Source organism: Mustela nigripes, chromosome 2 (genome assembly GCF_022355385.1).
Source record: "Mustela nigripes isolate SB6536 chromosome 2, MUSNIG.SB6536, whole genome shotgun sequence".
In the NCBI taxonomy this organism is placed as follows: domain Eukaryota; kingdom Metazoa; phylum Chordata; class Mammalia; order Carnivora; family Mustelidae; genus Mustela; species Mustela nigripes.
Window position 1 is genome coordinate 43,505,138 of NC_081558.1, and position 27,345 is coordinate 43,532,482.

At 36.6% G+C, this 27,345-nt stretch overlaps 1 protein-coding gene across 1 annotated transcript in view; it reads left to right on the forward strand.

The window, feature by feature from the left end:
* LOC132011506 (contactin-6-like) overlaps positions 1–27,345 on the forward strand; it is a 302,333-nt gene that overhangs the window by 217,973 nt on the left and 57,015 nt on the right. The window contains 4 exon segments of the mRNA XM_059390186.1: positions 4,067–4,251; positions 7,901–8,037; positions 9,542–9,671; positions 11,852–12,002. Of these exon segments, the coding sequence (XP_059246169.1) occupies positions 4,067–4,251; positions 7,901–8,037; positions 9,542–9,671; positions 11,852–12,002 (603 nt within the window).

The following is a 27,345-nucleotide window of genomic DNA, read 5'->3' on the forward strand; positions in this document are numbered from 1 at the left end:
TCTCTCTCTCTGCCTGCCTCTCTGCCTACTTGTCATCTCTGTCTGTCAAATAAATAAATAAAATCTTTAAAAAAAAAAAAAAAAAAAAACTCCAAGTTTCTTTCCTTTGTGGTAACTTTGGCTTTTAAAGATTCTCCATTTGGTGGGAAATTGTTGCCCAAAAGTTCTAAGATTCTATTATACTGTCTGAGCAAACCACAGTGAAGAAAGATTCTCCCTTCAACAGTTCTTCCAAAAGCTGTACCAGAATTGAGTGTGGTTGTCTCTGACAGGTGGCCTTGGTTTCCACAGTTAACAAATCACAGTGACTATGGTGTACCTGCTTCTAATGGCAAGACCTGAATCTTGTATTCTTTCCTGAAGCCAGAGGAATAGTCTTCCCAATTCAAATCATATAAAGATAGGAAGCATTGTTGTTGTTGTTGTTTTTAAGAACAATTAAAATACAAATCAAAAACAAACAAATAAACATGGGCCCACTGCAGATTGAGAATTCAGTACCCTTCTTCAGAATTGAAAGTTGTTATGTTAGAAGCCAATACACTGAATCTTATAACCTTCTCCATAATTAAATGGTTTAGGGAAGAACACTTATCACTCCAACTTCAAATGAGATAAGGAAAAAAAAATCTAGAGTGTCTTCTTTTTTAAGTGAGAAACTTATCTGTCTCTGTTCAGCTTTGTGTATTTTCTACATTTCTTGCCTTTTGCTGTTATGCTGGTATAATTTAGACCTTGTATGTTCCACAGTCGTGGCTTTCCACAAGGATTCTACTGCTCAGTTTTGGTCTCATATTCCATTAATGTTTAATACCACAGAATACCATTTCTATGTCTGTCTAATGGCTCCATGGACATACCATACTGAGAATTATTTAAGGGTTCCTTACAGTTGATACCATAATTAAAGTAGAAAAAGGGTCAGAGCATATTGGGAATTTTAATAAATGGGTTTTCCAAGAAGAGACCATGAAAGGATAATCTTTTTGCAAGTGATTTGATAGAAGTTTTCTTAGAAAGAACTCATAAGAGAATGGAGAAGTGGGACAGGGATGGGAGAGTAGCCAAGCCGAGTATGGTATCATGCAAAATTCAAAAGAAGTTAAATTTGCCTCAGTCCTGTAGGGGAGCTCTGGAGAGGGTGCAGGTCATACCCTAGAGATTTCCAACCATTAGAGGTAAGGAGTTGGACTATTTGTACCACAGCACCCGGTCAGTTGTTGATTAAGAGCTGCACTTAGGGTTGTGTAAATCCCTAGCTGCCTACACCTCTTTCTTTGTGAAGGGAAAATTAGCTACAGCATTTTGAGGGTAGTTGTCAACAAAGAGATATAGATACTAACCGTTGAAGGTAATAACACTTCTTGATCTGGGGTGGCTAAGGGATCAGAAGGCACACAGGTAGAGTACTGATATTTTCTGCTGCATTCTTTCTATTGGAAAGGTATATCTCTAGACCTCTGTATCTTTATAGAATATAGTGTCTCATCCATTTAGGGAAATAAGCTTATCCAGAGAGACTTCAGTGTTATCACTGGGTTCTTTTGGGGGAAAGTAGGAATAACTGGGATGGGTCGGACTTGTTCTTTTTGCTCCCACTTAATTTGGACATTTAAAATGGACATCTACTCTTATAAAACCACAAATACTAAAGCTATCAGAAGAGGATCTTATAATAGCCGTGGGTTTTTATTGCCTTATGAGTAAGTACATAGCTTTTGAGGCAAAGAAATTGGAAACAGATCCTAGCTCTGCCACCTTTGGTTGTAAGAAAAGCAAATGAAATTATCTGTGCATGTTGCACACATCTATAATAAGGAGCACATAGTTTGTGGTTAATAAGCAGTTAAGTTAATAAGCTATTTTTAAGATATTATTATAATTACTATTATTATTAAGTGTCAGACTGACTCAGAGATTTAGATATTTAGTTATGTTAAAAATTGACTTCTGTCTTCATAATCAAAATAAAGAGCTATGCTATAACTATGGGAAATATATTCAGTCTTTACTGATTTTATTTTTTGTCTGAATGCCTTAGGTTAAAAACTTTTTTTAGGTTACTCTGCATATATTTGTCATAAACCTCAGAGATACATTGTTATAAAAATAATAAAGGATCATGAATTTAGACAGGTGTCAGAGCCTCTGTTTTTCTCTTTGTAAATAAATTTTCTTAGAAATTTTTATTACAGAGGTAATGTATACTTTTATAGGAAAATAATGGAAAATAGAGATAAGCAGAAAGAAAAAATTAAAGACATTAATATTCTTACTACTCACAGATATTAACTCTTACTATCTTCACATATGCACTACATATATATTTTTTAAAAATTTGGGTGCTAGGGCATATACTATAAAATTCACCCGAATTGGCAAAGATCTTTCTATGTGAATAAATTTTCTTCTAAAACTTCATTTTTATTTGTAGTTTTGTATTCCGTAATATGAATGAATAAGAAAACCAGTTATCTGAGGTTAATTGTTGGCAGGAATATGCCATTCTACTGAAATGTCAACCTAAATTTGTGGTAAGTGGCACAGTTTTTTAAGAGGACAAAAACTACAGTTTATCATAATACTTATTTTATTTTGTGTTTAACAAAATACAGGTTACTAATCCTGAGAAAAATAGACAAATCACACAGTGATTGGGGGATATGTTTTCTGATAAATATATGTGAGCACAGGTATGACTTTCTATATTATATATACCTTTGATTTGCACAGAAGGATCATCGTTTGCCAACAAAAAAAATCCCTTGGAGTTCATCAGTTTTGCTTTATTTGAAGTCTCTACTAAGTCACCATCACCAACATTCTGCAGTTTACTGCTCAAACTCAACAGATTTTTGTCAGCAATTTTGCATTTGACGGGATAGTTCCCGCATTATTTTTGTTGACTTGAAGAAATCCCGTAACTTTGACAAAGTTTACAGCGTGGCTTTGCAAAATGATTTACTTTTATCATTATTATTAATTTAAAATATATTTAGAATAGAAACATTTAAATCATCCGTAAATCTGTAAGGGAATGAAGAATGACTTGACAGTAGGAAAGGAAAGATGTTAATGTAAATAGATTGAGGGTTGATACTACAAACAATTAGTTTGTTAAGAAATACTTTCCAGCTGTAACTTTACAGATAGCCTGCATTTCTTTATATTATATCTGTAGAAGCAAGGTCTTTCTCACTATGAATTTCTAAATTCATCCCTTATTGATAACACTTAGGTTCAGCTATTTTAAATATATTTTTGCTATTTTAAAAGATACTCATATTAGACTAAAGGTATCAGATATAAGATATTAAGGAACTCCACAAATTCTAACAGGAATAGGGTACAAAATAAAATTATCTTTTGTGGGGGATTTTTTGCTGTTGTTATTTTTGCTTTAGATAAGGTAAAAACGAGTACATTCTTTTGAAAACCGTGAAACCTATGCTCCCAGTTTATATAGGTCTGTTATATAGTATTGGTTCTCCTTGATAATCTAGATCGCCCATCGCATAGGTCTTCAGTTATCTGTTAAGTACCAATTTAATTATAGAGAAATCTGTATTTTTGTCTATAAGTATCTATAAGTATAGAAAAAGCTGGTCTACTCTTAAATGTCACATGCTTATAAAGAATTTCCTGACCACCATATTTACACTGATATAATCTTGTTACTATTTCTGTTTCCTTTTCCTTTTAAAAGGACTGTTTCCTTTCTTTCATTTACTGCAATTTACAAATGTATTATTTTTTATTATTTATTTATTGTATGTTTCTCCACTGGTCTTTAAGCGACTCAAGGGCAAAAGACATGTCTATTTTATTTATTGATTTATTCCCTGATTATAACACCAAGACTTACACGTGGCAGGCACTTAATAAAGCGTTATAAATTGCTGGATGAGTGAATGGTGAATGATTGAATGACCTGAAAACTAGTCACAATACAATAGATTGATTAAAATTTTTTCCTTAAGAATTTTTCTTAAGGACACTCTTATTTTATCCTGCTATCATATAAAGACTGAATCGTCTTCTATTCTAATGAGGTATAACTGTTTAGTCCAGTTCCTGATATTAGTTGGAGGAGGTTGGATGGAAACCCGTTGCCAGGGAAAGTCAAGTACAGCAAATCCCAAGCTATTCTTGAAATCCCGAACTTTCAACAGGAAGATGAAGGCTTCTATGAGTGCATTGCAGGCAACCTTCGAGGGAGAAACCTTGCAAAGGGTCAGCTCATTTTCTATGGTAAGCTAATAGGATTTCAAAAAGTACATGAAATGTTTGGTAATATCCTTCATAGTAAGTAGTGAAAGTCATTAGCATGTTGTAGAAGTGCCATAGGAGAAATAAAGAAGACACATGGCTAGGTGAGGATGCTAACGGGTGGGAATGACCATTTTTAAAATATAGCTTTAATTCCATCATGGCCTTTGCATGCTATTGTTTATTATAATTGCCTTGAAAGTATCAGCAGTGTCACATTAAAGCAATAAAAGTTTATAACACAAAGTACCATAGAATCCAATATATTTCCCATAAAACATGCAGCAAAAGCCCATGACAATCTTAATTATAATTCTAAGTAGCATTCACAAAAGAAGGAGAAAATGACAGGAGAAACATAATACTGAATGGTAGTTTTCAGTTTTTGTTTCTATTTTCCAGATTTTGTCTATTCATATGTAGATAATAGAAAAATAGTCATTACTTCACTTAAAATATATGTTCGTCTCAATTAGCAGAATCTCAAATGAAAGCATGTATCATATAAAAATTGTTTTCGTGTCTTCTTTTATCCAGGCCAAAATACATACTTGCATAAAATTTACTTCTTTCTTTTACATCAAACAAACCACAAAATACACCCAGAAATATCAAAATGTTTGATATTTTTAAGATATTCTTAACTTCTTTGCTAAATTTAATTTATCTGTACTGGAGAACTTTAAGACTGTATTTATACGTGACCAAAAATACTTTCCTATGTAACATGCTTCTGCGTGACATGTTTACAATCAATGATAAAGTAATTGAAGAAATATTTTTTTTTTGTAACTGGAAAAGTCTAAGATGTTGTAATTACCTCACAGGAATGGCGATTGAGTATCCTATGGGGAGAACATATTATGCCTTGGTTATATTATTTTCCATTTCCTTTAGAATTTCCAATTTTAACCTTGAATCAAAAGTACTATTTTATATATAGAATATGATATCCTGCTTATTATTTCTCTACAATTGTAGCTACACACACACACACACACACGTACTAAGTTTTAAGGAACAATCTTTCGAATCTAGCATCTGTTGTAAATAAAATATTAAGGATGTGACGGGAAGTATTTGTGTGACCCCAAAGTATTACAGGCTTTGGCTAGTTTTTAATAGATACTTCATTTTTCTATTAAATAATCAAAGATATATCTAAATGATTAAACAGAAAATGAGTGTATCTTTAAACCAGAAATTAATAATAAAGTGCTTCCTTCCACATCTCTACAAAAACTGCTAACTCACACAACAGATTTTATAAACATATATTTATATAATTTTTAACAATAATAAGAGGTAGGAATACATGTCATCAGTCATTTAATGAGTCCAAATGGTTCTTGTGGAGTAATAATGAATAATTGGTCAATAAGACAAATATTATGTTTCTTGCTCACCTATTAATTTATTTGTCATTGTAATTGAAAGGAGCAATTCAGTAATTGACTCAATTATCTGAGAATTGCATAAGACCTGAATTTTTTAAGAAAAGAATTGGTTTTATTAAATTGCTGTGTTTAAATTATAATTCAGGGCTATCTTTCTATATTATGTCTTTGAAACTTCCAAAAGAAATCTTAAAGTATTAATATCATTATAGAAAATGAAACATATTCAGAGAAGTTAAATGATTTCCCATAACCATTCAATAAGGAAAAAAAATAAAATCTAAAAGCCAAGCCCATATGTTTGACCTGAAATCCTAAGTCCTTCCTTTCATGCATTTACTATGTAGTTGAAGATTTAAAACTTTGGTCTTCAGAATCTGAAGCATCCAAAGGATTTACATATAAAATAAATAAATGTGTTTTAAAGTTATAATTACTGCATTAAACAATAATCCATATATATTTCATACTTTTATAAGCTATATGAATTTTATGTGATATGAATTTCTTCTCCCAGGCCAAACATATGTTAAGACAATTTCTAAATAATCATCTACAATTTATAAAATTTTGTTAATATTCAGAAGCATGATTCAATTTCATCCATCATCTACTTCTTCTAAGTCTTCCCTTGATTTGTCCCTTAAAACTTGATGAGCAATAAAAAATTATTAAAAAAAAAAACTGATGAGCATGATCTGTAAACGGAAGTCACCCTTATTTCCACAGATGATAATCCCAGGCTTAGTTTTTACTACAGTGAGACATCCTGATTTCCTTCTTCTCAGTGACCAGCTCCCTAAAAGTCCTTTGGTCTTAATGGAACCAGATGTTGCAGTGGGAAAATCCAGGAAGTCGGACATACTTGTATAACATTTCAAAGACTCTCAGTCCCACTTCTTACTTCAGCCACCGCTGCAGTGAGCAGCTCCATGTTTTGTAGGTGTAACCTGACAGGGTCTCATCTCAGGTGCCACACAAAGTCCACCTTGTTCTCCCCTTCAGCTTTCTTTGTTCTCAGGAGCCTGCTCAGCACTTAAGCATCCATAGCCTGGGTGTTCTAATACATACTGTCTCTACCACTCTTGAATGACTATGGACAGGAGCCAGTGAACAAATTCTTCCTCTTCCTTTCCCCGGGTAGGCAGTTATAAAGACCCTTAGAATGTCACAGAAGCTAGAATAACAGTGGCCCATCTCGGTGGCCAACTCAGTAACTGACTCTTGCATTGCCTCCTTCCTTCCTTACTGACTCTTCCTTTTCCTGACCCCCCATCTTAGGGCTGACATTCCCAAACAGACAGCCTGAACACAACCCCTTGATTGAGGATGTGCTTTCAGGGCTTCTGTACTTTTTTGACTATGTCTTCTTGAGAAGGTTCCCTAAAATCCCTGAAAAAATCCTATACCAATATTGGAGGGGGAATTACCTGCGATTAGATATATAAGACATCTAACTTGTAATAGCCTGCAGTTCTGAAGGATTTTTCATCTACTCTTACATATCTGAGGCCAGACCTAAATAAAAGAGAGGGATTAAATGACACAGCCAGGTAGCCCCATATTATATTTGTGGAAGAAATGTTAATTTTAAAGCATTTAATCTGTACCCCACTTTTTGGTGTCAATGGTAGTAAGGATATTACCACTTTATCCATAAATGGCACTTTACTATAAATGCCTCAGTACTCATTGTCTATCAAAGGTTTTATCTAGGGTTAAAAAAAATTGGACTGTAATCCTACTAAAACGTGATGAGACTCATATTTGAATAGTGCTTCAAACTGAATTGTAATTATATCTGATATAGATACACTTATTTTTAGTTACAACATTTCAGACAAAATATAATCAAAGGCCTTTTGCCCACAGTGGACTCAGAATTGTATACATTTTCTAACTTGACCTATCCACTAATATTTGCCATGAAATTATTCTCTGGCCTTGTTCTGCATTTGAACTTTTCCCCACAACTCCCAAGTTGGTGTAAAAGTGCATCAAAATGACAAGTGGCAAATATTTATCTTACGCCAAAGGACCACTGATATTTATATCAAGACTTCCGTTACTCCACATTGAGGCTTCTGTATTTCCCTTCCATCAAATCATGTGTTTGCAGCACTTATTGGGCCCAGGAGGCCTTGTCCTTCTGCTTTGTACAAACCTTGGAATGTTGCACAGTATTTTGGATAATTGACTTACGAAGTAGTTGTTCTTGTCTATTTTTGAAACAGCCCCACCCGAATGGGAACAAAAAATCCAAAATACATACCTGTCTATCTATGACAACTTGTTTTGGGAATGCAAAGCTAGTGGAAAGCCAAATCCTTGGTACACCTGGTTAAAGAATGGTGAACGCCTCAATCCACAGGTAAGTGTCAATGCTAATATTAAAAATTCACCTATTCTCCTAGGGAAATTTTGTTACTACCAGCAACAATTAATGTTTTCAGAATGCTTAGTCAGTGTTAGGAAATGTAGTATACTCTTCATATATACTAATTTATATTATATTTAATAAAAGTAGCTATTAATATTATCTCCATTGTTCAAATGAGAAAAATTAAGGGTAGAGAAGACAAGCTTAAGGTTACACACTAGTCAGTGATAGATTCACATCCAGATATCACCATCATCATTATCAGGATCATTGTCATCATAATTAACATCCACCAAAGTCTTGTATGTTCCAGGTCCTGTGCACATATTTTTCCATGCATTATCTTATTGTATCCTCGTGACAATTTTGTAAGAGAGATGCTAGTATTATTTCTTCTATAGATGATGAAGATTGGTTTCAGAGAGGTTAAGTCACTTGCCCAAAGTCACACAGGAGCTAGTAATTGTTAGAATTTGTATTCTAAACGTAGTCTGATTACAGGATCCAAGATCTTAAACATTATCCAGTATCTTGCTTTTCTGAAAACTAATGACTCTAAACCCATAGGAAGTGGAGAACTGAGGCAGTTATCCACATTTTCAGCCTAAATTATACTTTTGTTCTAGAGTATACTGAAAATGAGACAGATTTTTTTTCATCAAATTATCCAAATAATTGTGTTAATTCTCCCTTTTACTTTGTATTTGTAGGCACAGCTAGGGACACAAAGAACATCTGGTGTTTAGAAGCTGAATATAATGCTGTTCTTTGTTTTGGTTTTAGTGGGATTTTCTTCCTGAATACCTTTTGCATAGAGCCTTTTCTGTTTCCTCCAGCCTACTTTTATTATCTTTAAGGGATGGTAATAGGTATACTGAAATATTTTTTTAAATTATATTTGCTCTATTAAACTATTTCATTATGTGCACTCAAAATTGTATTTCTATCCTCCAAATGGGACTCTGTAACAGATTTTTGGCTGTTTAAGCATACTATGGCAGGCTGCAGAAAAGGAGAATTTAGCTTCTCCAACTTATGACTCAATTAGAACATTATCAAGTCATCACATTTCAAGTCTTTTGGAGACCTTATGATGGAAAGCCAAGGGAATTTCTAACCATTATATTCTTGTCTAGCATTATTATTGACCATATTTTCTAGAATAATTGGAATGGTACAATCTTCCAAATTATTTTATATACCTCATAATAGAACGGTAACATATACTCTATGCAGACAATGCCAATTTTCAAAGAAATGAGATAACATAAAATATACTAACCATTAAAATTATATGAAGGATGTTTCTTTTTTTTAACTTCAAAAAGCTGCTGAGAATCTTACAGGATATTAAGTTTCATCTTCATAAACATCAGCTCTCATACACGAAAATATTCTATCTTGTAGATATGCACAAATGTTTAATAATGTATTCTGGTTAAGAGAATGCCTACATTAACATACTAGCATTTTTACATGACTTTTCTTTTATTAGGAAAGAATTCAAATAGAAAATGGGACACTTAACATAACTATGTTGAATGTGTCAGATTCGGGTGTCTACCAGTGTGTTGCAGAAAACAAATATCGGATAATTTATGCAAATGCAGAATTGAGAGTATTAGGTAAGTCATTCACTTATAACCAAAAAATTCAAAATGACATTTTAGCAAGCTATGATTATACATAATATGAATCCAATTTTTCTGTAAATTAGAGATTGCTTTCCCTTGACATAATGGGAAATGTTTAAATTAACTTAAAAAAATGCAGGATCATAATTATTATTCTACTTGAGCAATACATTAGGACTTCCAGAGAAGCCCACTTTTGGGTACATGCAAACCAGAAAAAGTCTCCTCCAAAGCTGATCCTAGCACATGATGTTTTGTGTACAGTTCAAAATTTTCCATTAGAAATGTTTTCACCTGGGGTGCCTGGATGGCTCAGCCTGTTAAATGGCTGCCTTCGGCTCAGTTCATGATCCCAGGGTCCTGGGATGTAGCCCCACATTGGGCTCTCTCCTTCTTTCTTTCCTCCCTGCTCATGCTCCCTCCCACTTCACTATATCTCTGTCTCTCTTTCTCAAATTAAAAAAAAAAAAAAAAATGTTTTCACCTGCCAATTAAAGAAAAGAAAGGAAAATCTCAATTTATAATGATTTAAGCAGGTATTTATTTTTTTTTCTTAACAAGAAGTTCAGGAGTGGTAGCTGAGCCATGCGACTGTGATTGATGATGTTCTTCTTTACACTTTTCCCTCATGCGTATAGCCTTGAGGGGATGACTGCTATTGCTACAGAAATAAAGTTCCTACTTAAAGGAGAAGGGGAAGGTAGGGACAAAAGTGACCAAATTTATACCTCTCATTAGAAAATGCAAAATCGTCTTCCATCCTTACAGTAAAATCCTTCTATGCCAGTGACTAGAACCCTGCCACATGATCATCCAGACCTCAAAGAAAGCTGGGCAGATAAGTCCTGGTAGTGAAAAATTGGGGATCGAAGCCGTTTGAGAATGATAATCTAAGTGGTATCTGTCACAATAAATAACCATTAGTGTCTTTAGTCACAGATTTTTCTTCATGGTAGGAAAAAAGGAGAGGAAAGAGAGGACAGAGCCAGCAAAGAGGCCAGGGTTCAAGAGCTGTTGGACAATGGTCATTGATTTGTTTGTTTATTCTTTGAATCACTACTATTTATTGAACATTTATGTGTACTAAGCACTGAAAATATAATTATCAATACTTAAGTGATCTTTACTTTCATAGAACCTATAGCTTCACTGAGAAAAGAAACCTAAAATTTAAAATATGATTATTACAGTCAATAATTGAGTAGTTGTTGTCAGACTACATGGCAAGTTGAATATAACCCTAAATTGAGGATGTTCTCTTTAAGCTGAGATCTGAAAAAAAAGCACACACAGGTCTGTGGAAGGGCAAAGAAACAATACTTGAAATGTCCAGAGACAAAAGAGTTTGGCATATCTGAGAGAATTTCAGCTCAATTAGACTTTAGACTAGGGATGGGGATTAGACACATGGGTTCCCCCATTTATGAAGCTGGAAAAACTCAGAGCAGTCTAATAATTTCTCACTCTCATGAACTAGTATCTGTTCAACATTTATTGAATGGGGACAAAGTTGAAACTGACAAAGACTTTTTTTTTTTTTCTTAATTTCTGCTCAGCCTGCCTACTTCTACAGAAGACAGAGTATTTCCATTTTGCTGGTTAAAGGTTTGCCTGAAGAAATCTGACATAGTGATAGAGTATTCATGATCTAATTCATTGCTATTCTATATTTCATATTTCAGATCATTACTTTGACTGGAATAGATATGGTGATTTCCCTAATCAGGGTTCAGATCCCCCCTCTGGCTCTTCAGAACCATCTTCACCCTCTTTACTATAAACACTGTTAAGAATGTGACTCTTTGTAACTCGCTTCTTCCCTCAGTCCACCTGGCTTTTGTTAATGCCAATGACTTATACCAAAACAAAAACAGATTTCATTTATTGAATACGTATTCTGTGCCAGGCAGTATGCTATGCTTCTTCACAGATATTGTATCATTTAATCTCCACAGTGAATTTCTGAGGTGCTATCTGTTGTCATCTTCATTTTTCAAATGAAAAATAGAACTCCAAAATGCCAAGTTGGTAACTGGCCCTAGAACAGTGTGAGCAAAATAGTTTGAGAGTTCTGGGTACAAATATTAAATTTTGTCTTGTATACCACATCACATTACCACATGTTAATTAAGGATGTAACTCAACAATTTTGTTTTTAATTTTGTTTTTAGCCTCAGCTCCTGATTTCTCTAAAATTCCCATTAAAAAAAATTCAGTTGTTCAAGTTGGTGGGGATATTACTATCGAATGCAAGCCAAATGCCTTTCCTAGGGCAACTATCTCCTGGAAAAGAGGAATGGAGAGCCTGAGACAAAGCAAAAGGTAAATAAAGCTCTTTTTTGTTCTATTTTGTACTATTTTGTGGTACAGTGTCTTCCAAATCTTAAGTCTTCTAAAATTCTCTCCCTTATGATAAACCTAAAACTGGGTACTCACAGATACTAAACATTTCCACATGGTAGCAAAAACTAAAGAACCTTATAAACTTAAGGCCTATTTGTATAATTTTGTTGCAATATATTTAGTGCATGCACTTGTAATATATTTTTTAAAATCCTTTAAGACCTTTTTCTATATTCAGCTTGAAGATTTTTCCTGACCCAGCCTGCTGAGAAATCAGTGAGAAGAGCATTACACAAAAGAGAGAGACACTTATATTCACACACCTGGTGTTGTGGTTTTTAAATAGTCACACAGGTGTTCGCCCCATGACAAAATGAATTCACCACATGAAAAAAATGTAGAGAGGTTCCTGTAGAGAAAGAAGAGAGGTTTCTGTCTATTCTGGATGTGATTGAGAAATCCTGTATCAGCACTGGCATGTTTTCTAGGAGAGTTTAGATAGAGCAAAACAGGTGTTTTTCTCTACTTAGAATATATTTCATTGAGTTGTACTGGAGAACCTTGTACACCTAGAGATGACTAGTGGGTAGTTGAGCTCTATTGTAATGATCCACGTGCACTACTGTGTGATCAGATGCGCAGTGGAATGAGATGAGACATTGTGCTGAAGATGTGAAAATGTTTCAGTGAGCTCTTTGCCAGCATTATATGTACCATTAACTCCCATGCGTCCCTGACCAGGAAGGTAGCATCAACAAACAAGGCAGGCCAGGTAAAAAGAAGGGACAGCTGAAGTGTGATGAGAAATGGCAGTCTGCCAATCTTACAAGACAAAGCTGTGATGGCCAGGAGAGTGAGTTCTGCACCAAAACTACATAGTCACTCCAAATTCAGGCACATGTTGTTTTGTGGGAGGGTAGAACTTCAGACAGGGTTGTAGAACTTCAAACATTTCAAGAAAAACTAGAAACCGGGGTGTTGGCATTGAATTTTCTGAGCCAGTAAAAATGCCCAAAGACTGGATGCAGAGACACCATCTTGTTATTTCTGACCTAGGACTGCTTTTATGGTTAAGGGGGAGAGAAAAGGAGGTTAAAACAAATGGTGCTGGCTGTATAGAGGGCTATCGGAGTTATATCTGGTGCCTCGGAGACCCTCTCCTGACATGACAAGATACACCAAAGAAAGACCTTTCTAGGGCACTCTCTTCCCTTATTGTCTTCTGTCTCCAGTGGTCTCTATAGCCTTACACTGAAGTTTTTCCCAGGACAGGGATTTTGTCAAATTTATCTGCACGTGCTGTATGCCTTTGGCATAGAACCCAACCTCAAAAATATCCGTGGAATGAATGAATGTGTCAAAAAAAAAAAAAAAGTTTGAATATGTAAGAGATGTCACCAGCTTTAGAGAAAAGCTCTTCTAGAGGAGACACCTTGAGACCGAAGAACAGAAGCTTCAGAGCTAAGGAGAAAGGACAGATGAAGGGAGATCTGTTGCCCTGGCCCTGATTGGGCTTCTTCCGCGGTGCAGACAGGCCAGGAGATCATTGCAAGCATTCTCAGGAGCTTTGGATATGGATTCCTCTTAGATGTTTCCTCTTTGATTGCTGAAATAGAATTGAGGCTTGAATACACTGTGGTAGAACCGGACAACCCAAGAGATAGCACAGTATCAAACCGCGGTCTGTACTGAGAGTTGAGATAAATTGATTACTTTGTTTCCTAAAGTGACTGAAGGTCCACAACTAAGCAGGGAAGACTGCTGTTTACTTTCTATAACCTTTAAAAACTCAAACACAGTATATGTGGGGAGGAGAAAGAGAGGAAAGAGGATTGGAATAAAATACGAAAAAGAGAGGAAAATAGTTTTGTAGAGTATGAGGAAAACTGCTTTTAAAATGGCTTTTCAGGTTTATGTTTTGCTTTGCCCCACATAGAATGAATTGGGATCTTTTTTCAGTGTGTGAATAGTCACTCACAGCATATCAGATTAAGCATTGTCTCACTATAATTAAAGGAGTGATCTGTGCGATTTCTATTCACAGATGCTTCTTCTGTAATTCTGTTCTCTCACTGCTATAGGACTTTGTTACAGGTCTCAACAAAAGAAAATAAACAAACAAACAAAATTATCTCCTGAACATGCATCTTAAAAAATTGGAAATAAAATAAAGTTAAGCCCCAAAGTACATGGTAATTACAGAGGTATATCTCTGCCAGTTATAGATTACCTTAAGCAGTAATTTGCAAAGGTCACACAGCCAGTTCCGTGAGACTTTGTGTCTCTGCATGATTTCTGTCCTGTCCCCTCTTCTATTGCCTTCTGACCTGATGGTTTCATTAAGTGCATGGTTTCATGCTGCTTACTGGGAAATGCAGCACCTGGGCTTCAGTTTGTGCTGACTTAATGGCTTTTTTTGTCGTCTAATCGTAGCGATTTCCAAAGACATTGAAGGTAAAAATTAGAGTTGTGATAAAAAGAAAAGAAGGAAAGAAAGGAGGGAGCTAGGAGAGGAAAGAAAGAAGGAATTTTATAGAACCAGGTCCTAAACTCAAAGACAGAACATTGAGTCCCAATATACATTTTTAAACGCCACACTGCTTATTTCACTTAAGCAGAAAAATAAATGGAATTCCTACCCTCTCATATCTCGTTAAAACATGACACAGTTGTATACGTAGAAGGATTTAAAGAGTCACAAATGGAAACCACTTAAATATTTACAATGATTCCAGGTAGGAATAATTTTTAGTTCTTGACCTTGGAAATACCCATGTGGGAAAATGCACATTTTAACTTTCTGTTATAAAACTTCTATATGGTCCTGTCTACTTTGAAATTTCATTGTCACTACCTCTTGCTTTCAATAAAGGGTAACTACCTAGAGATGGTTGAAAGGACTCTAAAGAAGCCTATTCAAAGTAATCTTACTGTATTATCTACTTATAAAAAAATAGTGGCAATATATATATTTTGACAATTTCCTCCACTCTTACGTGGATTGAGACAGGATACATCACCTAGGTAGTAAATGATAAAGCTTGGACTCTATGCCAAGTTGCCCATCTCTGTTGCCAGATTTTTTCCACTCAACAGATAATGGAAAACATATTTGATTCTTTATTTTTTGAAGGGCTATTTTCACATGATTTAACCTAATTTCATGTATTGGTAATTTAAGTCAAGCAACAATTCTGAGAGAAATTAACATGTTTCTAATGGGTCTGCATGCAACAATTGAAGTCTTGACTGTTTTATGATTTCTGTTTTTGTAAATGCCTGTATTCATGGCATGCTGTCCAAGGAGAAAAATTTTCCTACAACTAAAAATAGGTGGATAGCATTACAGAGTCCAAAGGCTGCCTGGTTTCCTGCTGGGAATGTATGGTCTTATGACATCACCTCATTCTTTTGGTACTACAAGTTATTTAGCAATAGCATCTCTAGTAGCAAAGGTATGTTCCTACGGGGAAAACGGGGGTGTATTGCAAAAAGCCCTGCCTTGGGAGTTAGAAAACAGGAATTTTGATCCCAGTTCTATCACTGATGAGTGACCTGACCTTGGATAAAACCACTAGCATAATCTTGGTTTTGGGTTTTTTTGTTGTTGTTGTTGTTGTTTCTTTTGAGGTCGCTGTTTTCTGGATTTATTTAAACACTATCCCCATGCAGTGACTGCCAGCATAGAGATTATATATTAGAAATCAATGTAAAACATTAGTGTGCCAGGTTAAAATTGCAGCTCCTATCACAGTTATAATTTTATATATATTTCACCGATTTCCTCAGGTGACCAAGTGATTGAGCCAGACAATTGTAATTGCTATAAATTGTCAAAACAGCCCAAACGATCTGATTGGATGGGTTCACAGGTTAGAGAACCCTGGCAGCTGAACTGTAGCAAGCAAGACAGCCTAGTGAGCCCCACTCTCCTTCACCATCACAGACCCAGCACCCAGCTCCAACCCGGGATATAATAGACATTCAATAAACATTTTCTGTGTTGCTAAATTAATGAAGGTTAAAATTTACTTTGCTTTGTTTGTATCTACCTGACTTAAGACAAAACTTACTTAATAATTTATAGGCCCGTGATGTGCTCATTCTATGAATATTTAATGAACACCTTTTATGTTCCAAATACTAAACTAGGTATTGTGAGTAAAATGTTAAGCTAGTCAAGAATGTGAGACATATTCTCCTTCCATAAGAAAACTTTTTTTTTTTTTTAGTTATTGGGACTCAGATGATCTGGGTTCAAGTCCCAACCCTACTTCTCATATCATTGATAAATTCTAGCAAGTCCTTTAACTTCAGTAGTCCTCAGTTAAATCACTTGAAAAACAGGGAAAATAGTACCTGTCTCTCCCATATGGTTGTATGACACTGAAAAGACAGCATGTGTGGAAAGGCTGGGTGATCTGTATACTCTCCTGCCATTGGCTGCCTTTATTGCTGTGATCCTATTTTCTTTTTTTAAAGATTTTATTTATTTATTTGACAGACAGAGATCACAAGTAGGCAGTGAGGCAGGCAGGGGTGGGTGGGGGGGCGGGGAAGCAGGCTCCCCGCTGAGCAGAGATCAGGGGTTAGAGAACCCTGGCAGCTGAACTGTAGCAAGCAAGACAGCCTAGTGAGCCCCACTCTCCTTCACCATCACAGACCCAGCACCCAGCTCCAACCCGGGATATAATAGACATTCAATAAACATTTTCTGTGTTGCTAAATTAATGATTAATTAATGATCCCCTGGGATCATGACCTGAGCCCAAGGCAGGGGCTTTAACCCACTGAGCCACCCAGGCACCCCTGTGATGCTAATCTTTATGTAAATCCCAGTTACACATTCTTACCTCTTCAGCCAAGGTAAAAACCACAAACTTGACCACTGAAAGTCAAGATGAATACAGATTAAGCTGATTTCTGTAAGGCATTCTGCAGGACTGAGGGAATCAATTCCACATCTGCTAAGTTTGATTAATCACTTCTTTTTTTTCCTTGTGGATCCACTTAGCAAGTGAACTGACAGCAATCAAAGGCCTAGATTTATCTCCTTGTGCTCTGTGACTGCTGGCTGCCTGTTCAGGGCTCACCTCCTGAATTTAATAGGAAATGTTAACCCACTGGACAGACAGCTCAAAGTTGTCCCCTGACGGGCAGCATTAAATACAATGCCTAAATCACCTGAGATTTTGTCAGAGTGCACAGTCTCTGAGCAATAAAAATAAAGAGATAGAGTGTTTTTCCTATTAATGAAAGATAGCTGAATTAATAAGTAATCTACCACATTTCTTCCTCATCTGTCAGAAAAGAAAAAGAAAACATCCACCACATTTCTCGTGTCCCAAGATAAAATAAAATAAAGCAAAACAAAATAAAATAAAATCCAGTTATATATCAGACAAGTGGTCATTAGTAATGAAAATAACCATTTTAAGCACCTTCTATATGTCAAGCAGTATAGCAGATACTTTATACCTCTCCAAATTAAAGTATACTTCTTTTCTTTCCTTTCTTTTTTAATTGTGTTATGTTAGTCACCATACAGTACATCATTAGTTTTTGATGTAGTGTTCCATGATTCATTGTTTGCATATTACACCCAGCGCTCCATGCAATCCGTGACCTCCTTAATACCCATCACCGGCTACTTCTTTTCATATGCGGATACATTTCTGAGGAACACGGTTGTCACATATGGTTATGTTTCTACCACTTTTACCTTAGCAGTTTCAAAGAGGTAAATACAAAGATGCTTTCTAATTCACTAAATATCAAGCTGAAAAGTAGAGGTTCTATCTCTTGGCATTTGTTCTCCAAATGTGATCATATTTCCCCAATTTGATATTAAAAAACTGCTGAGTGCCCCAGGACCAATTCTATTACCTCTATCCAGTTGGGGTTGCAGAGACAGAGAGAGAGAGAGAGAGAGAGAGAGAGAGAGAGAGACGGTGGAGACAGGGGCAGAGTTACAAACAGACCTTCTCAAATCCATGAATCTTGTGTGCTTTATCCCTTAGTAATGATACTGTTAAACCCTGTGTGGCCCTGGACCTTTGGCACAATGCATGTACTTTATGGGAGCATATGAACCCCTCAGATAGTAGGAAATCTAATAGTGGTGCTTATCAGTACTTTTGCCTTCTAGCCCAAAATTTAGCAGGCCCACCATGTGCATGCCACTCCAGCACCTTGAGACCTCCCTCCTGAACACAATGTTAGCTGTGGGAAAGGGCTGGGGGGAGAGCAAGGGGAGTTGAAAGGTGGCAGTGAATCAGTGGAGAGAGGAAGAAGAGACGAGAGAGAAAGAAGACAAAGAAGGATGAAAGAGAGGAACCGGGTGTTCTCTGTGCCAAGAAAGAATTGATGGTTCCTGAGCAAGTCATTTGATCTTTATTCTCTTCATAAGTAAAAATGTACCCTTGGGAGGATCTATTTGAAAGCGCTTAGCAGAGTGACACAGAAGATGAGCAGAATAAAAATTAGTTTGTCTTCTTTCCACTTTTTGCTAATGAGCTAGACAAAGTAGTTCCTTTGGTTGCGTAGCCCATTGCCCAACACTTTGCTCCAATTCCTCTTTCTCCTTGGAGACTTTTCATGACCATCTGACCTTGTGGGGCGTCAGCTAATGGAAGTCCATCTGCCTGAATATAAGGGAGCCAGTTATATGATGTTCCCTTCCTGTTCGACCCTTCTCTATGTATCTTTCACTGTCTGCTTTCTAAATCACCACTGTTCCTTTTCCTTTTACCTTTACTCCCAAGTGCTCAACCTTGAAAGCATCCCCTCCACAAGTCCATTCAGTGCCACTTTAACCAGAACATAGCATCCAGCAAGCAGACTTCTCCATCTCTTCCTCCTCCTTGCAAAGCTTCCTAATGGAACAAGCAAATAAACCTAATTTCATTTTGTATCACCAACTACTTAATGTAATAGTGCTTAGTACATCAGGTAGCATGAGTATCAAATAGGCAAATGAACCATATGTTCCCATGTTTAAGGAAGAATGACAGTCTGCATAATGCCAGGCTTATTACAATCTCCCTTCTGTGCTGCCTCTTTGTAATACAATTTTAAATTGTTCATACTCAACTCCTGAGAGCCTTGTTAAGGTGAGCCTTTCCAAGGGAATACATGCTGAAGATGTCAAGAGCCAGCTGATACTCTTGCCTCTGTCACGCAAAGATTTAACAAGCTGAAATCCTGGGTGCCCCTGTCAGTCTTGCCCTCATTTTTCCCCCTTGGCATCCAATCTTCCTTTCTTTATCCCCACTGGCCTCCACCGATCTGGAGCAGTGACCCTTTAACACAATGCGTGCAAAACCACCTGCCTGCCATGGTCGGAAAAAGCTGCGGTTCATTAAAGATGTAAAGCCTGCCCTTAAACTCAGCCTGCCCAGCTGGGTGTGTGCTCTTTTCCACTACCGCCTTGGGTTAGACTGTTATTGCTGTAGTTCTCTATTTAAAGTATTTTAATGATGGGTAATAACATCCTATAGCTTTAAACCAAGGGCAAATATGACAAAGTGAAAAAGTTCACAAATAAATGGCATCTTATATTCTTGTACTCAGTGTATTTTTAAACGAGAAATTCATAAGCTTCGTTATGGAGTTGCTATGAATTCGTAGTCTTTATCAGTAGGCTTCAAACTTGATCATGCATAAGATCTTTGTGAAAAATGCAGCTCTCAGAGCTATGTCCAAGATTTTCAGTCAGTAGGTAGGAAGCAGGGCTGAGGAATCTGCATTATTTTTTTTAAAGATTTTATTTATTTGACTGAGATCACAAGCAGGCAGAGAGGCAGGCGGAGAGAGAGGAGGAAGCAGGCCTCCCTGCTGAGCAGAGAGCCCGACGCGGGGCTTGATCCCAGGACCCTGAGATCATGATCTGAGCGAAGGCAGAGTTTTAACCTACTGAGCCACCCAGCCACCCCAAGAAATCTGCATTTTTAACATAAGTTCACACCCTCTGCTCTCAAGAGAAGCCAAGATTTTTGAATATCCCTTAGAAAAACACCGATTTGATGCAAACACATTATTTGAAAAATAGAAACTTCATTTTATCTCCTTTCCCCCTAGAACTTTGCTTCCTATATTAAAATGCTTGATTCTTCATCTTATCTCACAGCCAAGGAGATATGAGTCCTCAGTTCAGCTACTTTTTGAAAATATGACTCCAGTTCCTTGGAATAATATCTACTTACTTTAGTGTTTGCTTCTAATTTCTGAGTGACATTTATATCTTCCAAAGTTTACATAAATATTCAACAGCAATAATTTTGTAGACAGAAAAGGTCAGTTATTAGTGCAATTTATACAAATGACCTTTTGTTCTAGTTTGACTTTTGAGGAGAGATCTGATTACTTGATTTGCTTAAAGTACAATGCTCCTAGCTTAGAAAGAAAACATTTGCTCCACAGGTCTGTGTTACACCCTCATCCCCTCACAGACGCTGATGGGTATATGGAAAATAAACCCATAGAAATAAATAGGAGGGATAGAATTGCTATCTTATAGAAATTATGATCCAGTTGAAGACGTAAAAACCAAACCACTTGTGTAAAATTCTGCCTTGTTGATATCTTCACAGTGAAGAGTCAGGCTTGTTGGAGCATTTTTTTAGTCACTGGCTATTATTTCCCATTTTCCTTTATCTTTTGTTCTTTTTTCCCCACAGTAGAATTGTGTTTGGGGTCCAGGGGGATGTTTGTGTTTTTGTTTTGCTTCCAAATGAAATTTAGGCTAGAGCCCATTTCATAAAACAGGCTAAAACTGAACCAGTCTGGCTCCTGTTTTAGAGGGAAAACCAGAGCCCCCCTCCAAGCCCCACCCACTCCCCCTGCCTCCACCAGCTGCCTTCCTCCCAGCAGCCCTTGGTGTGCCCCAAGAACGCCCTAGATCTCCTGAGAGCGCAGTTAGAGAATTGCTGATTTCGAGTGACAAATCTGATTCTCAAGTGTGACTTGTCAAGCTATTCATTTATTTATAAGCACAGTTGCAAACCAATTTGACAGGCCTTGTGAAAAAATTCTGGGTTTATAAATGTGAATGAGCTCTGAGTCTCGTGGGGGACGCAGACGGGTCAACAGCTCCAGTGCAGTGGGGTGTGTGTCATCACAGACAGAAGATGGTGAGGACTGACTCCGCTACAGGAGTTCAGAAAGCCTTCAGCAGGTTGGAGGTAACTCAGCTGGCACTGGCAGGGTATGTAGGAATTTTTCCTATAAAACAGAGGTGGGAAGACCTGGTTTTTCCTGTGGGCTGTCTTACTGCATAGTCAGTGTCCTACATGATGCCAGGTGAAAGGTGTGGATAGGTACCTGCCTTCCTCAGTGCAGGATAGGATTCCTCTAAGGACAGACACAAATCATTTTGTGAGCCATCCAATGGTGGATTCTTTGACTGCTTAGGGATGCTTAGACACTGAATTATACACATTTTTTTTTCTTTCTATCTTAGATCAAATTACACAATACAGTCAGAAATCTGTCTTTCTCATTGTTGACCCTGAATCTCATCAAATAATAATCATAACCATAGTAATAATATCAACTTATAGGACCAGTCATGGATGAATAGTGTTTTAAGATCTCAGATACATCATTTCATTTACTTTTTACAAGATGCCTATGAAGGGAGTATTAAATTTATTGGTATTTTTAGGTGGTTAAAACTAAGGCTTAGCAAAGTCAAACATCACACCTATAATCACACAGCTAGTGAGTAGCAGAAATGCATTCCATTCCAGGAGGTTCTGACTCCAAAGCTCTGTGTAATCTTCAACACCACAATGTAAGCCTTTAGTTGAGTTTTCCAAAATCATGTAGTTCCCGTCTGTGGAGCTAAAAGCAGACCAACATACCATACACATTATTTGTTCATTTTTGTTGTTGTTGCTTAAACTACAACTCTTCCCAAAACAGTGGTATATACAGTCAAATTCTACTTTTACATCAATTAAAAGTATAGGATAAGTCTATATTTTGTCATAGTGTTGATAGATGGAGACTTAATTTGCAACAATAAAATAAATCAGTCCTCTTAGTGGCTTAGCTTCCTACACCTACAATATTCAAATGACAGATTGGATTTTTAATGTAACATACAATATAATTTTTGGTGACATATAGACATAGATATGCAAATTTAATAAATAAGGATAAACTCACAAAGTACCATGAAGGACATGATCTAGGTATGAAATTATGTATTATAATTAGGAAGAAGAAATCATTAAAGTTAGCGAAGAGTCACATCCAAGTTGGTATTCCATTCGCAGCAGCCAAGCTTAGTTCCATAGACTTTGAAGAATATAATAATTCAATAGCCAAAAGGGATCCAGAATTGGAAACTCCGCTCACATCCATCACCAAAACCATATTCAAGATGGCAGGGAAAGCATTTCCCAGATACACCATATTCTAAATATACAAAGGACAGAGCTAAAATGAAAAGGGGTGATAATCATAAATGTTCCAGCCCAAGTCCCTTACGTTTTTTTATTTTTTAATGCCTGAAGGAAACCAAGGACTTCAGGGATAGGTCAGGTTTAAGGTCACAGGGCTGAATTTGAATCTTGTCTATCTCAAAGTATGCTGCAGATACAACATTACATTTGCAAACTTCCAAAGTCTCACAAAAATCACACAATAGTCTCATCATCATAAATGTAATGGAAGTGTAGCCAAAAATTCTGACAATGTTTGAACTTCTCCATTCCTTTCTAAACAGCTCTCTCTCCCATTGTGTTTTCAATGGGTTCTCCTGTAGTTATTTTAGGAGCCTACTTTAAAAAAAAAAAAAAATCTCTTAAGTCCTACGTTACAAATTTTTTTGTCCTTTGTCAGCTTTATAATTTCCCATCTTTTCTTTTGATTTGCTTGGGTTGTAAGGCATGTTAGCATTTGAATCTGTATTAATTCCCTTTTGTGTTTCCTCCAGCATTCCAAAATACTGCAGCAAATGGAGACACTTTGCTTTCTTTTATCTTTCCTTCCCTTCTTCTACTGAACAGCTAAATACTCCTCTTAGGCCTCTTACACTGGATTAATTTAGCTAAGCTTTCCATCTGATGCTGTTTTGCTAATGTTAAATCACATTTCCTTCACATTTCATGGGAATCAGCCTAGCAGCGCACTCTGGCATGTGATCGGAATAAAGACACATCATGACACCAAATAATTATGTTATTTAGCAACTGCTCTTATCTGCTGTCTCCTAATTTGTGTCACAATTCAGTCACCCAGAATCTGTGTTTGTGTTGTGTGTCAGCCACTACAAAGCTGGAGCTTAAATTATTTGGGCGTATTGAACAAGGAGTCACATTTTGATGAATTCTAAGGTCTGAATATCTGATGCTTGGTTTCTGCTTTTGGAGTTTAGGACAGTTGAACCAAGGACCTAACTTTTGAAACATTGGCTGTTCACACCAGTTAATTACACATTAGGCATAAAATACAACTGCCAAAACCAGAAATTAAAAAAAAAAAAAAAATCAGACACTGGCATCAGTGATGTCTTTATTTCCATGTAAATTAAAAGGTGTTTGAGTCCATTTTAATCTGCCGGTTGGACTTCTAAACAATTCTTTGCAAGGTAAACCCTTTCAGTTAGTTGTGTAATGGCCCCCAAATCATGTTTCATTAATCAGTTCTAGGGAAGCATTTCTTTATTATTATTTAATGTGTTTAAAATAGATGTTCGTCTCATTTGTTGAGAATGGTGTGAAAGGGGCAACCTAAGGGCACCCATGCATGCCTGCTTTCCCCTAGGCACCAAGAGAAACATGTTTTCTGACAAGACATAGCAAAATTGAATGTATTTGTGCTGCCAGTCGGTGATGCCCCTTCATGTAGGTTTTTGTCTTTACTCTTCCTGCTTTACCCACCTCCCATTGCACATATAAATTTAAACACACTGTGCTTCATGGAACTCAGTTCAGGACACCAAAGAAACACCGTTATTTGTCTGGAGCTAAGAAAATATTACAGGCATAATTGGTGTATTTTCTGTGAATCAGTTAATTAGGAATGCCCTCTCCACCCCCAACAGGGTCCATATCCACATAATAACTTTCAAAGTTTTCATGATGGCCTTGTTAATCCTTCACTTTCATGAATTGAATTGTACAAAAGAAGATTAAGGTTTGCTCTATATAGTCAAGTCTTAACCCTGGTAAGATTAATTTAAATGTATCTCTTCAGGGGCGCCTGGGTGGCTCAGTGGGTTAAGCCTCTGCCTTCGGCTCAGGTCCTGGGATGGAGCCCCACATGGGGCTCCCTGCTCGGTGGGGAGCCTGCTTCTCCCTCTCTCTCTGCCTGCCTGTCTACTTGTGATCTCTCTCTCTGCCAAATAAATAAAATAAAAAATCTTTAAATAAATAAATAAATATATCTCTTCAGTTCTTCTGCTGCTTTATATGGTATCAGCAAACTAACAGAAAGTCGATTGGCCAAATAAGCAGTTTGCTTATACCTATTTTTATTTTTATTTTTAAGCAAAGAGGTTATTTGGCTAAGGGACTTCATATTGGTTTGCTGAATTTACTAATAATATTAATAAATATACCCATAGACTACAAAGAAAAGACTAAGGACTTAAGAATAAATAAAGTCAGAAAGCATATTTACTAAGTACCTATGAGTTGTAGATATTCTTAGAGAATACAAAGAAATCAAGAGTGATAGTTACCATTTTGGGGGCTCTCGTTAGATTTTAAAATTTAATTCCCAAACCAACCAATGTTGTTATTATTACCATTATCCCCATTTACATGTAAATTTGACAAGAAAATCAAGCAAGTGCTTCCAATATACCACACCCAAAAAGGGGGAGCCAGAACACAAAAAAGGCAAGCTGACTTTAGATTGTCTTAAAACTCCTATATCCCACGCCTCAAAAAACTTAACTGTACAGTCTATTTAGGGAGTAAAAACTTGTTCAAAAAGAAAATTATGGTGAAGGATCTAAGGCAATACAGCGAACCAAAGATAGTCTTTTCAATAAATGGTACTGAAACAATTGAACAGCCACAAAAAAAATAAAAGAAAAAATTAATGAATCTAAACACAGACCTTACACCCTTCCCCAAAATTAATTCAAAATGTACCATAGACCCAACTGTAGAACAGAGAACTATAAAACTTCCAGAAGATAAGGAAATAGAAAACCTAGGTGACCTTTGGTGTGGCCATGACTTTTCCAATAAAACAAGAGCAGACCAGTGGAATAAACACATAATACGCTGGACTTCATTAAAATTAAAGAAAAAAACAACTGCACTGTAAAAGACAATGCCAACAGAATGAGATGTCAAGCCATAGACTAGGAGAAAATCCCTTCAAAATATACATCTGATAAAGAACTGTTATCTAAAATACGCAAGCAGTGATTAAAATTCATAAAAAAACAACTCCAATAGAAAAATGGATCAAAGACCTTAAGAGACATATCACCAAAGATCACACAAGATACAGAGATGGCAAACGTGTATTTGAAGATTCTCCGCGTCTTATTTCATCAGGAAAATGCAAATTAAAATGAGATGCTGCTACCTGCCTAGTAGAATGGCCAAAGTCTGGAATACTAACACCAAATGCTGGCTAGGATGTGGAGCAGCAGGAATGCTTCTTCATTGCTAGCGGAAATGCAAAATAGTATGGGCACTTGAGAAAACATTTTCGAGGTTTCTTACAGTACTGAACATACTTTTCCCATACAATCCAAATATCACTATTGTTAATATTTTCTCAAAGTACTTGAAACTTATGTCCATACAAAAGTCTGCACACTATAAGGTATAGTGTCATAATTCATATTTGCAAACACTTGGAAGCAAATAAGATACTCTAAAGTCAATGAATCAGTCAACTGGGGTTCATCTGGACAATGGGATATTATTCAGTGCTAAAAAGAAATGAGCTATCAAGCCATGAAGAGAAAATGGTGGGATTTTAAATGCATCCTACTGAGTGAAAGAAGCCTGTTCGAGAGATTACATACTGTGCAATTGCATTATATGATATTCTGGAAAAGATGAAACTATGGAAACGGTGAAAAGATCAGTGGTTGCCAGGGGTTTGAGGAGGGAAGAATAAACAGGTGGAGCACAGAGGATGTTAGGTCAGTGAGAATACTTGGTGTGATACTACAATGACGGATGCATGTCATTCCATATCTTTCCAAATCCCAAGAATGTACAACACCGAAGGTGAGTCCAAAGGTAAACTATGGACTCTGGGTGAGTATGATGATTATGATGTGCCAATATGGATTCCTCAGTTGTAAAAAATGGACTATCAGTGGGAATGGTGATAACGTGAGAAGCTATGCATGGGAAATCCGTACCTTTCTCTTGATTTTACTGCAAAGCTAAAACTGCTCTTAAAAAAAAAAAAAAAAAAAAAAAAAAAAAAAAAACTTAAAAAAAGGGACCGACTCAGGATCAGAAGACCTGCATCCTGGCTGTGGTTAAGTAAAGTACTAAACCTCCTTGCATATCAGTTTATTGCTGTGCAGAAAATTACTCATCTTTAATATGTGGAGAAAAAGGAAGAGAAACTACTGCAGTTTGTGGTCAAGAAGCTGCATATTTTAGCCAGGTTCCCTGGGGAACTGCTAAGGCAGGTACACAGAGGCAACAATATAGGATCATCTTTTATTGCATGGGCTATGGACTCATTTTAAGAACAGACCCCAGGGCAAATAATACTTTCTATGCTAATAAAAATAATTAAAAAAAAAAAAAGAACAGAAACACACAGCTGGTAGGTTGGCATTAGTCAGCCACACAGACTATCTCTAGACAGAAGCTATGTGGGAACAGTCTTTGGAAAGAAAGAAAAAGGGACTTATATGCTGGCTGCTAGTTTATGATGGGGCTGTGTTATCTGGACCTCTGACAGCCAGTGGTACTGAGAGAACCTGAGGGAATACCTAAGGTGGGCCTTTAACAATGGGAATCCAGAGTAGGCTTGGGAAGATGGGTGGGATTCAGGTAAGCAGATTGGAGGGCAAATCCTCTGCTAGGTACTGGGGAAGAGCCTGTGTTTCCTCTCATTTAGAGCTGACTGCAGATTGTGTGTTGTGCTGTATTGAAAATGATCTACATCACTTGGTAGAGAGACTAGATTTTATTTTCTATCACCCATGCAGTCATCTCTTAAGATAGGACTTCATTTTTGTTCTATCTTCATCTCTTTCTCGTGTGTATGTGATCTCATTCTTGCTTTATTTTTACTGCTTGGATGGTCTTTTAAAGAATGATAAAATAGGGTTGCATTAATCCATTGATTACATCTTTAAATTTCCCTTGGCCAGAGG